The sequence below is a fragment of the Ruditapes philippinarum genome, unplaced genomic scaffold, assembly GCF_026571515.1.
Source record: "Ruditapes philippinarum isolate M1 unplaced genomic scaffold, ASM2657151v2 ctg1_1_1_1_1, whole genome shotgun sequence".
NCBI classification, from domain to species: domain Eukaryota; kingdom Metazoa; phylum Mollusca; class Bivalvia; order Venerida; family Veneridae; genus Ruditapes; species Ruditapes philippinarum.
The window spans coordinates 807,272-821,157 of record NW_026854124.1 but is presented as its reverse complement, the minus strand read 5'-3'; the positions used below and the strand labels follow the sequence as shown (position 1 = coordinate 821,157).

Genomic DNA, 13,886 nt, shown 5'->3' with positions numbered 1-13,886 from the left:
GCCTATGTCATTCATTTCAGATCTTCCTTAACGTTTCCAGAGTTCACTTTGACAACTATTGTGAAATGCTAGCGCTCTAACCTGACCCACGCGGGTCAAGTTAGGAAACACCATTTTATTCTTTATATGGAGAAAAGAGTTGTTCCTTTGACTGTTAAATGTATTCATTTTGAGGGCATTTACAGAATAATGAATGAAAAATTCAAAACTAAGAAATGAAAATTTTGCCTGTGTCTCCCTTTAAGAGGCAGATGCCACTAAGCCTGTGCTCTCCCTTAGTGAACATTAGAAGTTTTGTAGTAACCTAGTACAGAAAACATGCCTGTCAAGTTCTCTAAAAACTCAAACAGAAATAATAAATATAACAACCAAACTAAATAATTTGATATTACTTTTTTACTGTCATTTATAGTTTTTTTAATATACAATTTATCTTTTTTGTCATTAGGATATATAAAAATTAATATTTATTTACAAGTTAGCAAATATTATAAAACATATAATTTCATAAATAACATTTTTAATACACTGCAATATGAACACATTACCTATTTATACACTACTCGTGTATCAACACAACAGTTTATGTACAATCCTCATGTACATCGACTTAGTAATTTTCTTTAATTTGTATTTCATATACCTAATTTACAAGAATCTATCATCTCATTCACAGTTATCCATCTAAAAAAACAACAAAAACACACTTAAAAAACTCAACCCCTGTTCAGTTTGTTTTGCAAATAATTCTCATCAACATACTACTGTTTTGAATGTTGATCTTCTCAACATTACAATTCCTTAAACAATTGCTAATCAAATATCATCACAGATGATCAACACCCTGAAAATGCCCTCATTACTCAGTACACTGAGTATTGTTATCATGTCCTCATTACACGTAAGGATGTGGCAATCATGATCCTTATGGGTGTTTGTCATATCCTCATTGGTGTGGCAATCATTGTTTTCATAACACAAATGGGCTTAACTTTCATAATCCACATCCTCATTACACAGAAGGGGTGTAGCTTCATGTCCCCCATTACACTACATGTCCCCTCAAACAATGGGGGGGGCGGCGCCTCTTTTCACAAAAAAGGTGTGAAATCATTTAAGTATTTTTATACAGGAATGTAAGATCTTAGCCCCTGAAGTTTCTCAATCTTTCTAAATTTCCTAAATTATAAACTTTAAAAAAAAAATTTCACAAAAATGTTTAAAAAATGAATTGAATACTACATGGTTTCCAAGTTTTTAAAATTTTATAGAAGACCTTTGATCATTTGATTGACTGGTTTATAAGTTAATAAACTGGAAACTTAAAAAAAAACAATTGACATTCTATAAAGTAGCAGGACAGCAAATTAGCCAATCGACTAAAAAGGCAGCAACAGTCCCTGTTCTCGCAGTAGACAAACCAGTTTACATGTACTTCCTGTTTACAAAAAAAAGGTATAAATTAAAATGTACACACTCCTAAGAAATGTATAGTGATCAGGATTAATATTATAGGCTTGCAAGTCTTGTACGGTGATTTCGTTTATCCATGTTCGTTCTAGAAGACTAACACTTACTTAGAATCTCCTTGAGCAAGTTTGGCTATCAGTATTGCACAGTTTTGTTGTACCGCAGGTTTCCTCCCATCTCTTGCTAACACAAGCAGTTGTTTAATAATATCTGTCATCACTAGAGCGGAACACACTTTTGGTACTTGCGTGCAATGACTGAGGCATAGAGCTGCATTACCAACGATAACTTCATCATCAGATTTTAGGTGTGACATCAACTTCACAATACCTAGTGAGATAACGTAACATGCTATATGACTTTCTCTTCATATAAAAATTATTAAACAGATTGAAAAAAAAAAGCAACAACAAATAAACTCGCAAAAAAACAAAACAAGACATAATGTATTATACAACTGAAATGTTCATGAGCTGCACACAGAAGAAATTATTAAGCTGATTTCCTATCCATATACACTCATTTAATAACCATTTTTTTCTTTTGCAACACCTGATTAACAAGTGAAAACATGTAAAACATTTATAAAACTTAAAGTAGTATGAAACAATGAGCCAATACTAATTTGCATTGTATGTTATTCCAAAAGCAAACAAACTAGTTACCTTTATTTTTGACAATATAGTTTCTAGATTCCTCATTCATCTGTGTCAAGGCAGTCAGTGCTTTTAATGATGACTTCACACAACTTGATTCTTCTGCCTACATAAAACAAAAACAAGAATACAATAATCAGTAACACTTATGTACGCAAAGCTAATTTAAAAAAAAAATGACCTGACCCAAATGACCTAAAACATCACCCAAGGGTTAGAGGTCTAGGGAAAGATGCCTACACACCAAATACATTTATATCAATCACTAGCTTATGGTACTAAATGTATGAGAATATGTAAGAAAAGCATGACATAAAGACAGACGGGCAGGGCATGACAGGGCAGATAGATGGTAGAAAAGACAACTAGCAACTACAAAATGAGGGGAAAATTTGAAAAGCAGAATGTTTTACTTTAAACATATTAAAAAACTAATCATGTAGACAATATCAATTATGTTATCGTACCATCACATGCTGCAGGAATATTTCTGTGCCTCCTTTTTTCACCACATTATCTACTGCTGGGACACAGTATGGTAACACATGACTAAGTAAGCCTATAGACCGTTGTTTAACCCCCTCGGTGCACGAGCTGTCGTGCAGCATAGCAAGACAACTATCACAGATTGTGGTGCCGTGTTTTCTCACACATTCTGATTGCTCCGTTGTAAGATTTAGTAACAATCCCAGAATGCTCTCAACAATCTCTGCACTCACTTCATCACCTAACTTCGTTCTTTGTGCATCCTGTAATTGATGATTTACCATAATGGATAATCAAAATATTTCTTGATGATTAAAAATAAACTAACAATGGGATGTGTAGTTTACTCTTGCAGGACAAAGAAAATGTAAAGTTGTTTACAATGTGTTATGTTTGACATAAGTTTAAACAGCTGAAATAACCTTCTTGAATTGCTCTTTTTATAAGAATTATGTACAAGTGTAAATGACACCAGTGAGATTTTAGCAAATAGAATTCAGGTGAGCAACATTCTAACGTCATAACAAAATTTGTAAGACGGTCTCTACAGTTGCGATAGAACTTTATTTCAGGGGAAATATAGTAGCGTCCCTCAAATTATCTTTTCACCTCAATCAAACTTTGAATGGACATAACTTCCATATTCAAAACAGGGTAATTCCATTAAACAAATTTAGCAGATTAAGCATTAATTAACTAAAACAGGAAGTTTTTATAATATGAAGTGAGACTGCTACCTACCACAAGTTTAATTGATGACTCCCATAACTGGTTCCTGTTCATTAACCTTGACCTAATTACAGCGTCAGACGACAGGTTTGTTACCATAGTAACACATCTTGCTAAAGCCATGGATGGGTTGGAAGTTTCCTGTAAAGCAGAAATATAGTTGAAACTATAAGTGGTTTGTTAAGAGTTTTGGTAAATATCTAAACTGAGGATAAGCTAATAATCAAATACTTTGTGGGCTTTCTCAAAATGTCTGGTTTTCTGAAAATTCCTTGATATTCAGAGGACAATTTTCAGTATTGTAATGACAAAGAAATCCTTCAAGATTTTTTTCTGTTTTCTTTTATTTTCTTACAGACTTTGTGAAAAAATCTAGTTTCCACGTATTTCAAGTCCTACGTTTTTTATGTTTTACTATACATTTTAAAATTAAAAAAAATAAAAAAATTACATATATATATATATACACAAATAGAAAATTTCTCTATATTTAGTTTTTATATTAGTTTATGTTGAAAGGTTTTTATATATAAGAGATGTTGAACATTTCATTATCCCTTGTGTACAGACTGAATCAAACTAAATGATGATATTTAAACTTACCAGCAGCTTTTCAAAGGCAGGAGCCACAGTTGTTTCAATCTTGTCTCTAAGCATAGATTTAAACCTGTAATAACACAATGTACATGTAAACTAACCCTTAATCTGCTGAATTTCTTAAATGGACTTGCCAAGTTTCTATTTTCAGAACAGTCCATTATCATTTTTGGGGACATCAATATGAAAATTTAAAGTTTAGGCCAACAGTGTAGAGCCTGTCAAACTGCAGGAATGTATAGTCAGGACTTATTCTATACTGTTGACAAATAAAGTTAAGTTATTATATGTTTATAAAATCTGACTTCAGATAAAAAGACTTATTATTAACTCCATGAATAACATTGCAAGTCGTCATATTGACAAACAGAGAAAACTTACTTTTTCTCTAGAGCTAGGTTGTTGAGAAGTACAGCAGCACCCGAGGCTATGACACCTTTACTACCTATCAAATTAAAAATCACAGCTAGAAGCCTGAAAAAGAATGAAAACTAAATGATAAATTTTTCAATTTTATAATTGTAGGGTATTAGGGCATTACAAAATATTACTGTACAAGTTGAAAAGTTCATGACCTGGAAATTTTTGCAGTTTTTTCCAAATCACAAAAAATATTAGCCAAAGAAATTTTCTTTAATCCAAGTTACTTAGTTTCTCAGTAAACTACTGTTGTCTCTTAATTTCAAGATAATTTATGAGCGAACAGCGGGTAAAAATTTCAATATCCACACTTAATGTGAAATTCGGCAGATTAATAATCATTCAACCAATACTAATATGAATACATGTATATTGCAGTGATAAGAGTAGATCTAAATAACTTACTTTGGAACATCAAATGATTCTACAATAGTTCTTTGTCCAATCGGTATTTGTGACAACGTGAACAAGAAATCTACAATGGCGACCTTGAGAATCTGTCCTTGACCTTTCATCTTTACTTCAAGGAAGCGAATACAGTAGTTTGTCAAATTCTCTGTTTTAAGAATCAATTCTGTATTCTTCTCTGTAAGAAAAAAATTAATTACAATTTACTAATAACTTGTTCAAATAATAGTTATAACCAGGCAATGAGTAAACATCATAGAAAATTTGCATATGAATTAAAATGATCCACTAATCAGATTTGCACACTATTGACAGGTTGTTTCTATTTTTTCTGAGAACATTATTGGTAGTCTTATTTTTGTACTTTTTTTGTTTTAGTTTTAATTTACAAAGGCATTATACAGGTCATATGTTAACATTCCAGCTTCAATGGTAGTGTAAGACCTTGGATGCGCTTTCAAGCATTATTTCAGGCACAAGGAGGCATCCGACTATAAGAAATACATGAAAGAATCTTCAGTCTCTCCTGGTTTCAAATCCATGGCAGTGAGGGGCAAGTGATCTTAACTCAGCAACTTAAACCATCCAGCCATGGTATCCCCCAGATGGAAGTCTAAGATTTGAGATTTTTTGTATGTGTATCTTTGTGCCATTTATTCAAAGTTTCTCCTCTTTAAATTTTTTTTATGAATAACAAATGTGTAAAGAAAAATCAAAATGTGGTCAAAAGTCCTCCTTCATAAAACAAAATTGATTTTATCATGACAAAATAATGCCATATTCAAACACACAACTTACCATTTTCCCTGCATGCCTCTGTGTACATGTAGAAAGCAGACGTCAACATGTCCAGCTCTTCACCAGACAGGCTCTTTGGAGAAGCTGATATACAATTTTGTAAAATAGGAAGTGTAGTCAGCATCTCTAATCCCCCTTTGGTCCGGAACAAAGTTCTGTCAGCAGCTAGAAAGAAATATATTTAAATGGTCATATACAAAGTAATCCAAATAGCTCAAATGTATAGAGCTTGCTGGTAAACTTATTATTATCTCATAATTGGTTGTTATTATTACTATTGCCATCAATGATAAGCAATTCTCTGCCACGTTTCTAGATTTTGTACCAGTACATACATGTAATTTGTACTAATGGCAGTTCTAAAGAATGCAAGTTAAATTTTATTTCGCGGAAAGGCATAAATTACAATTTGTTGGTTTAAAATCCTAATTCTGAGTTAAATCAACAACAAAACAAAATGAAAACAAGAGTGATCAGTAATCACATATCGCCTCATGATTACATGTTGCAGCTACTCTGGAGCAGGAGATTAAAAATTAACAAAGCAAGACGTTATTTACATCCAAGGGCCTTAACTCGGCTAGAAACCAGTTAATGCGGACAATATGCACAACTAGACTTGATACTGATCATTCCTGTAAAGATTGGATGAAATTGTTCCAGTAGTTTCTGAGGAGTAGTACGGACAAGCTTTTTACAAACAGACAGACAGACAGATACACATATGACGGAGAAGTGATCCCTATATGTTGCAGCTACTCTGGAGCAGGAGATTCAAAATTAACAAAGCAAGACGTGATTTACATCCAAGGGCCTTAACTCGGCTAGAAACCAGTTAATGCGGACAATATGCACAACTAGATTTGATACTGATCATTCCTGTAAAGTTTGGATGGAATTGTTCCAGTAGTTTCTGAGGAGTAGTCCGGACAAGCTTTTTACAAACAGACAGACAGACAGATACACAGACGATGGAGAAGCGATTCCTAAATGTTGCCACTACTGTGTTTACAGTGTTGAGGCAACACAAAACCTCAAAGGGCATAACACTTACTTGTTGTTATAAGAGATTTGAGAACTCGGAATCCACCGCTATAAAACACAGGCAACTCATTTACTTTCTGGACTTTTGTTAATACATCTACCACAGTACGGGCTTCAACTTTATCCGCCTTGAATATTTTCTCAGCCTCAGTTTCTTGTGTTTCAGCAAGCTCTGCTCTATCTACCTCAGCTATATAATCTACATGAGAAACAAAGAACACCATAAAATACTGTGAAGAAACAGTGATAAGAAAATTTGGGTTGTATGCAATTTTGTAGGCAAAATCAAAACTGAACATAGTTTTTATTTACTTTTTTGCTGGATTTTAAGATATACTGATATCGTAAAGACCATAAAGGGGTACAGAATTTGAACAATTCAAAGTTCCTACTGTCTACAATGACAATATTTTTGGTGATTTTCAATATCAAATTATTTAACATGAGAAGCTGACAGTTCAGAACCTGGTCAGACTACAAGGATACTGGTAGCATGGTATAAAATATATTTCATAATCACAAGCATTCAAGAAGTCAATATCTAAAGTGAAATGTTGTGAAGTGATTTTTTCAGGAATGAAATACTATATGTTACTGCTCCACAAAAAATAGCATTACAAAACAAACCCAAATAAAAACAAATGTATGCTAAAATTGAAATCTTATAATTATTATTACTTTTTCTCCTTTATTTACCATACCTTTTATAAGGTTTTCTTTTTTCGGGTCACATGTGAGGGCCTTGTTGTAACATTCCCTGGCCTCCTTGTATTCTCTCAGACACAGATGTGCTCGACCCATGTGAATGTGTGCTTTTATACAGTTAGGAAATGCCTGAAATTGACGAGATATTGTTTAAAATCACTATTTCAAGATAAAATAATATGCCTCCACCCTTAACCTGATGAATTTCTTAAGCAGGCTTGGTAAGCTTTCATTTTTGGAACAATTCATTATCAAATTTGATAATAATAAGATTAAAATCTGAAGTAGGTCAGCCAACAGTATATAGCCTGATCAGACTGCATGGATGTGCAGGCTTGCATGGTTCTATACAAGAGGAAAAGGCTTATGACCCTTTCAGTTCCAGCAGGTTATGGATTACATAATTTAAAGACAAGTTAAGAAAATATCAATAATCACAATATGATAGCAGCAAAATTATACAGGAAAAGTGGGTGTTGGCATAGTGGCTAAGGTTTCTGTCTATCAAGCCAGAGATCATGGGTTCATCATGTTTTCTCATATGACACCAGTAGATAGATATCATTGTAGTTTGACACAAGAACATATTTTCTGTAGTTTCATGCAACAAAAAGTGGTAAAATCTATGACAGTTCATGCAACAAAAAGTGGTAAAATCTATAACAGTTCATGCAAAAAATAGTGGTAAAATCTATAACAGTTATGTTAAATGAAAAATCAAATATTCAAAATTTAAATTTACAAAAATAAAATAATAATAATAAATTAATTAAGGGTCAGTGCATTACCCTGAGGGCCCAATCACAGTCTATTATCGCCTCTGGATATTTTCCAAGTTTAATATATGTTTGTGCCCTATTTGTGTATAACACAGAGTTATCCTTTACTTCTCTTAATGCCTGCAAAACAAATACATGTATTACAACTTTATACCGTAAGTATTGTACCATAATTATGGAAAAGGCTTTGATTTGAGGCTCACAGGGAAGACTGGGCTTGCCCAACTGTGTTGCCTCATTAAATAAAGTTGTTACTTACTTACTTACTAAAAGGAGATCCCCTTTCGCTGCCAGAGGGTTATTTATTTATTGATCACCTATTTGCCAGAAGGTTTTCTTAGAAATTACTATATTAATAATTAATATAATTATTATTATTTGTTATAAGTATTATAATAATTATATATGTTTCCAAATCGGCTAGTATAATAATAATTATTGTCGATGGTATGATTATTTATATATTTATCATTATTATTATTATAGAAATGGCAAAAGCCGTCCATATGGCAAATACGCCGAAAATAATATGCCGTCCCTATGGCAGTGAAAGGGTTAATGTGGTAAGAATTTTCGGTTTCCTACCAAAAACTTGCATATTATGCACGTTTATTCAAAACCATTTTTGTGTAAACCATTATATAGATTACAATGTATGACAAGAACTGTCGGAGGACAGTAACGCTCGACTATTCGAAAAGTTGTCACAAGGGTGTTTCATTGAGTATAATAATGCTTACCTATATGAATACATAAAATTGTCCGAAAAGGTACAAACCCTTCAGAAGTTATGGAGATACCAGCTTACAAGCAAAAATTTACCTAGAATTTCTAAGTCGAAAAAGGGGCATAATTATGCAAAAAAGCAAATCAGAGTTATGGGACTTGTGCCATTCATCTTAGATAATCACAGAAAACAAGTGTGTGAAGTTTCAATCCATTCCCTTCAGCAGTTATGGAGATACCAGCTTACACGCAACAACTTAACCAAGAATTTCTAAGTCGAAAAAGGGGCATAATTATGTAAACAAGCAATTATCATAGTATTGCAAGCAATCCATAAGTCCCCTACCGGTAAGAGCCCAAGCAACATTCTGAAGGGCCATTGGCCATTCACTTATGTTTCTATTTTAAGTAAATTTGTTGAAAAAGTTCTTTAAAAGTGATCACAGTGAACAGACAGACTGAAGGACAGTCTAAAGTTATTTTTTAAACATCCCTGTTATCAAAATATAACATTTTAAAAGCAAAATTTTAAAAAAAAGGAGATAACGATGTCATTCATGATGTGAGTGTAACAAAGAACAATTAGTAATGAAGGTATGAATATTGAATATTTATTTTGAAATTGAAGTAAATGAAAGTTAAAAGAACAAATAGGAAAAATTAAAAGTTTAAGGAGGAGATAATTCTGGAAATATGGATGCTAGATTTATAAACCTTGTCATATTAATGATGTGGAAGTTTGAAAAAAAATTCTATCATGATTGAAGAAGTTGGAGTAAAAATTACCAATTTCTCAAAAAAAAGTCTAAGTTCAAAAGGGGCATAATTCTGGAAATAGTCTTGCTAGAGTATTGAACACTCAAAAATGTTGAGTGATAATAAAAACATTTATATGAAGTTTGAAGTAGATACGTTCAGAAAAAAAGAAGTTATTAAAAAAAACAATGTTTTTTTTCATGAAAATTTTAAGTTCAAGGGAGGTAATTCTGATAAATTTTGTGCTAGAGTTGTAAACTTTGTCACATATGATGTGGATGATGACTAGCAACTTATTTTTAAAGTTTGAAGAAAATACCTTAAGAAATAAAGAACTTATAGTGAAAAAACTTAAAAACTAGAATCAGAAATCTTGAAATTCAGTCTATTTGTTGCCATAGCAACCAGAATTTTCAACACAGGAAGATAAGAAAAGGATGTGCATAATTACCATACTGCCATCTACCCATATGTCAAGTTTCATAAAAATATTTTCAATACTTTTTGCGTTATCACTGGATCCAGGTTATGTGTAAAATCTGCCATATTTTCAGTCTTTTTGTTGCCATAGCAACCAGAATTTTCAGCATAGGAAAAAAAGAAAAAGACGTGCATAATCTCCATACTGCCATCTATCCATATATCAAGTTTCATAAAAAAATTTTCAGTACTTTTTGTGTTATCGCGGGATCCAGGTTATGTGTAAAATTTGCCATATTTTCAGTCTATTTGTTGCCATAACAACCAGAATTTTCAACATAGGAAGAAAAGAAAAAGACGTGCATAATCTCCATACTGCCATCTATCAATATACCAAGTTTCATTAAAATATTTTCAGTACTTTTTGTGTTATCGCGGGATCCAGTTTTGTGGACGGACGGACTGACGGACGGACAGACGGACGGACTGACGGACGGAGGGTAAACCTAAAGTCCCCTCCGGTAGACCGGTAGGGGACTAAAAAGCAAATCAGAGTTATGGGACTTGTGCCAATCATCTTAGATAATCACAGAGAACAAGTGTGTGAAGTTTAAATCCATTCCCTTCAGTAGTTATGGAGGTACCAGCTTACACGCAAAAACTTAACCACAGGGACGCCGACAAATGGGTGACTGCTATACAAAAATGTATACATTTCTTTCAAAGTATTAATTTATTTTCCTAAAATTTGATTTTTTTTATCAAACATTGTGGTTATGTGTCTGGAGGAAAAGATGCACTAAATAAAATTTCATGAAATTTAACTACCTGCGTATACCAATCAAGTGCTTGCTCATAGTTGCCTCCCCTGAATTCTACATTGCCTTTCTCTTTATAGCCCTCGGCTATTTTCATTCTCTCAGCTTTACGTTTAGCTCTTTCTTTAGCATCTGCCTCAACTGCTGCCATGAACCCAGCTGTAAAAATTCATAACACATGTTAAATATTTTTTATTCAAATAGCAAAAACAAGAAGAAAATGTTTTCAGTATCATCTATGGTTACAACATAGTTACTCTGGAATTAAGAATATTTTGAAATTTGGCAACAAACTCAGGCATAAAAACATTACTTTTTACAAAATAAAATCTTGTTTTGCACTAACTATTATTAAATATATTGAAAATAAGTACATCAGTTGATCACTCTATTGTGAGCAGTATAGTGTACTAATAAGCTAAAATGGTAACTGTTTGTTTTCCCAGATTAGATGGGAAAAACCCACATTTGTTGGGTTCTGAAGAAAATCTACAATGTAATTTCAATAAATTATGAGCTTAATTTTTGATGTATGTTCAATATATGCCAAATGTAGAATTCAATAAGACTTGTCTTTCATTTTCATCCTTTTTCTTTTATGTAAACTTTTGTTGAATACTAGTATGTGAATATTTATGTATACAATTGGGAATGAGTATGTTTAAACTAACCTAATATTATGCCAACTTGAATTAATGAATCTTTTTTTTTTAAATAAATGTTATTTTCACTCCATAGCCCTTCATTTTGGTAAAAACAATATTTTGTACATGTATTTCATTTTTATTGGAACCTTTGAGGAACACTGATTAAACCATTGTTGCATTTATAAATAATAAAGAGCAATTTGCTGAATAAACCTCATGCATAAATATGTCACAATAATATCATAAGAGGAAAAAAGCAAAAGGAGGATTTCAAGACATGATGATTAAACATTCTTAATTGTCCTACCATTATCCATTCCATCAAAGTTGACATCATTTTGTCCTGGCATTTCATCTGAGGCAGAGCTCTTATTGATACTGGTCTTACTAAAACCTAGAACAGAAAAATATTTATATCATATTGCAAGTTAAATCACTTGAATCGCGGTACATGTCTTCAATCAATACAAGTGATGCTCCCTGGGTGTCAGATTCTTAAGTCTTAGGGTCATAGACCTAACACTCCCTCTGTCTGTGTGTAAACCAAGAGATATGAACAATTTAAGAAGGGAATTGTGCAAATGTCATATGTACATTTAGTCTGCATATTTACCTGTTTTGGTTTTTGGGAGATCTTTATCATCATGTTTAACAGCTTCAGAAAACTTCTTCTTCTCTTCTGACAACTTTGCTATGAGTTCATCAGCTTTATCCATTGAGTCTTTGACATCTTCCTCTTTATCTGCTCTTAACCCTTTCACAATTGACTCTGAAAAACAGAAAAGAAAAGATTTGTTTTATATTTTAGATAAACTTATAAAAAATATATCTTATATCTGTCAATTCTGGTTAAATGGCCATATTGCATGTCATTATAATATCTTATCTTCAGCAAATTTGTCAGTTTTTATACCAAAAAAATCAGTTTGATTGGGAATTTTTTTTAAGATTGGGAAATGATCAAAGAAAATAACATAAGTCAATCTGCCATGCATATATATCACATGTTTAAATAATGATAATAATGGGTAAAGAGGTAACGAAGACCCTTCAGTACCACAACACCTTTTTATTCCATAAATTTGTATGACTGAAAAGACATAATTTCACTGACCTATTTTAATGGAAATTGACTGCTGCATCCTTACTTAACAACTCACATATCAATCAAAGTTACATAAATAATCAAAGGCAATATTTTCTAGGTCAATCTTCAATATATACCGTGGTGCTATATATGCAAATTAGCACATGTTTGTATGCAATGATACCAATGAGAAGACAGAAGTATCCATGTGGAGTACAACATTTTGATTGTTTGTGTATCAAGGCCCAGGCCTACAAGACCCTTGTTAGACCAATCCTGGAGTATGCAGGCACAGTCTGGGACCCACACACAGCCACCAACATCAACCAGCTGGAAGCTGTCAAAAGGCGAGCTGCCCGATTTGTAAAAGGCGATTACAAAACTACAAGCAGCACCACTGCAATGATGACAGACCTAGACTGGCCAACTATACAGCATCGCCGCTCCAATGCCAAGCTAGTGATGGTCTACAGGATCACGCACAACCCCATAGCCATCCCAGCTGCACAGTACTTCCACCCCCTGACACTAGGTGACCATGGCTACGGACACAGATTCCATGTCCCATTCTGCAGAACGGACACCATGAAGTTCTCCTTTGTACCTTCAGTCATCCGCCTGTGGAACCAGCTTCCAGAGCACCTAGCCACAGCAGTCAACCTTGATGCCTTCAAGGGAGGACTAGTCATGGGGGCCTAATATGCCGGAGTCGATTTTATTTTTAACATGTTCTTCTTTCAAACCTGCACTTATTTGCGGCACATCACTTTGTGCATACACCCTGTACGTCAATGCCCCAGAGTGGGTTATGTACAGTATTGGAAGAAGAAGAAGAACAGTTTAACACAGATTAAACACAGAAGTTAGAAAATAGAACATCATGAGATTTATTTATTATGTTTTAGTGCTGCAGAATATAGTGTACATGTTAAATACATTTTCAAAAAAATATGTAAAATCATAACATTTATTTGAATAACTAAATTAAATATCAGATTAAAATAATTACAAGGTAAAGTTGTATCAATTTGAAACAGAAACCGAAAGAACATTCCAGAAAGTCATATTAAAATAAACGCCGCTATCTCATTTCAACTTCTTATCTTTTACATTTTTAAGATAGTTTCAAAATTCATATTTTTGTTGCTTACTTAATTAAAAAAAAAAACACATTAAAGGCTTACCAATTTCGTTGACTTTGTCAAGAAATTGATCCATGTTGTTTTTGTCCATGTCCGCCATGTTGTTTATACTGGTTACTGAGCCGAATATTCGAATTTAAATTTTTACAAAGATTTCTCGCGTTTTTACTAAATGAAAATAATCTGGGTGTAGTGAAA

At 33.0% G+C, this 13,886-nt stretch overlaps 1 protein-coding gene across 1 annotated transcript; it reads right to left on the bottom strand.

The window, feature by feature from the left end:
* Window positions 1-1,583: 1,583 nt before the first annotated feature.
* On the bottom strand, window positions 1,584-13,876 carry LOC132739029 (tetratricopeptide repeat protein 12-like; the record flags this gene model as incomplete). The annotated part of the gene is given in 15 exon segments (XM_060726676.1): window positions 1,584-1,800; window positions 2,136-2,232; window positions 2,594-2,875; window positions 3,354-3,482; window positions 3,945-4,008; window positions 4,320-4,412; window positions 4,764-4,944; window positions 5,565-5,729; window positions 6,619-6,807; window positions 7,310-7,442; window positions 8,102-8,212; window positions 10,823-10,971; window positions 11,767-11,853; window positions 12,073-12,228; window positions 13,731-13,876. Coding segments are annotated over 15 exon segments (2,111 nt in total), but the record flags the coding sequence as incomplete, so codon positions are not given.
* Window positions 13,877-13,886: the final 10 nt, after the last annotated feature.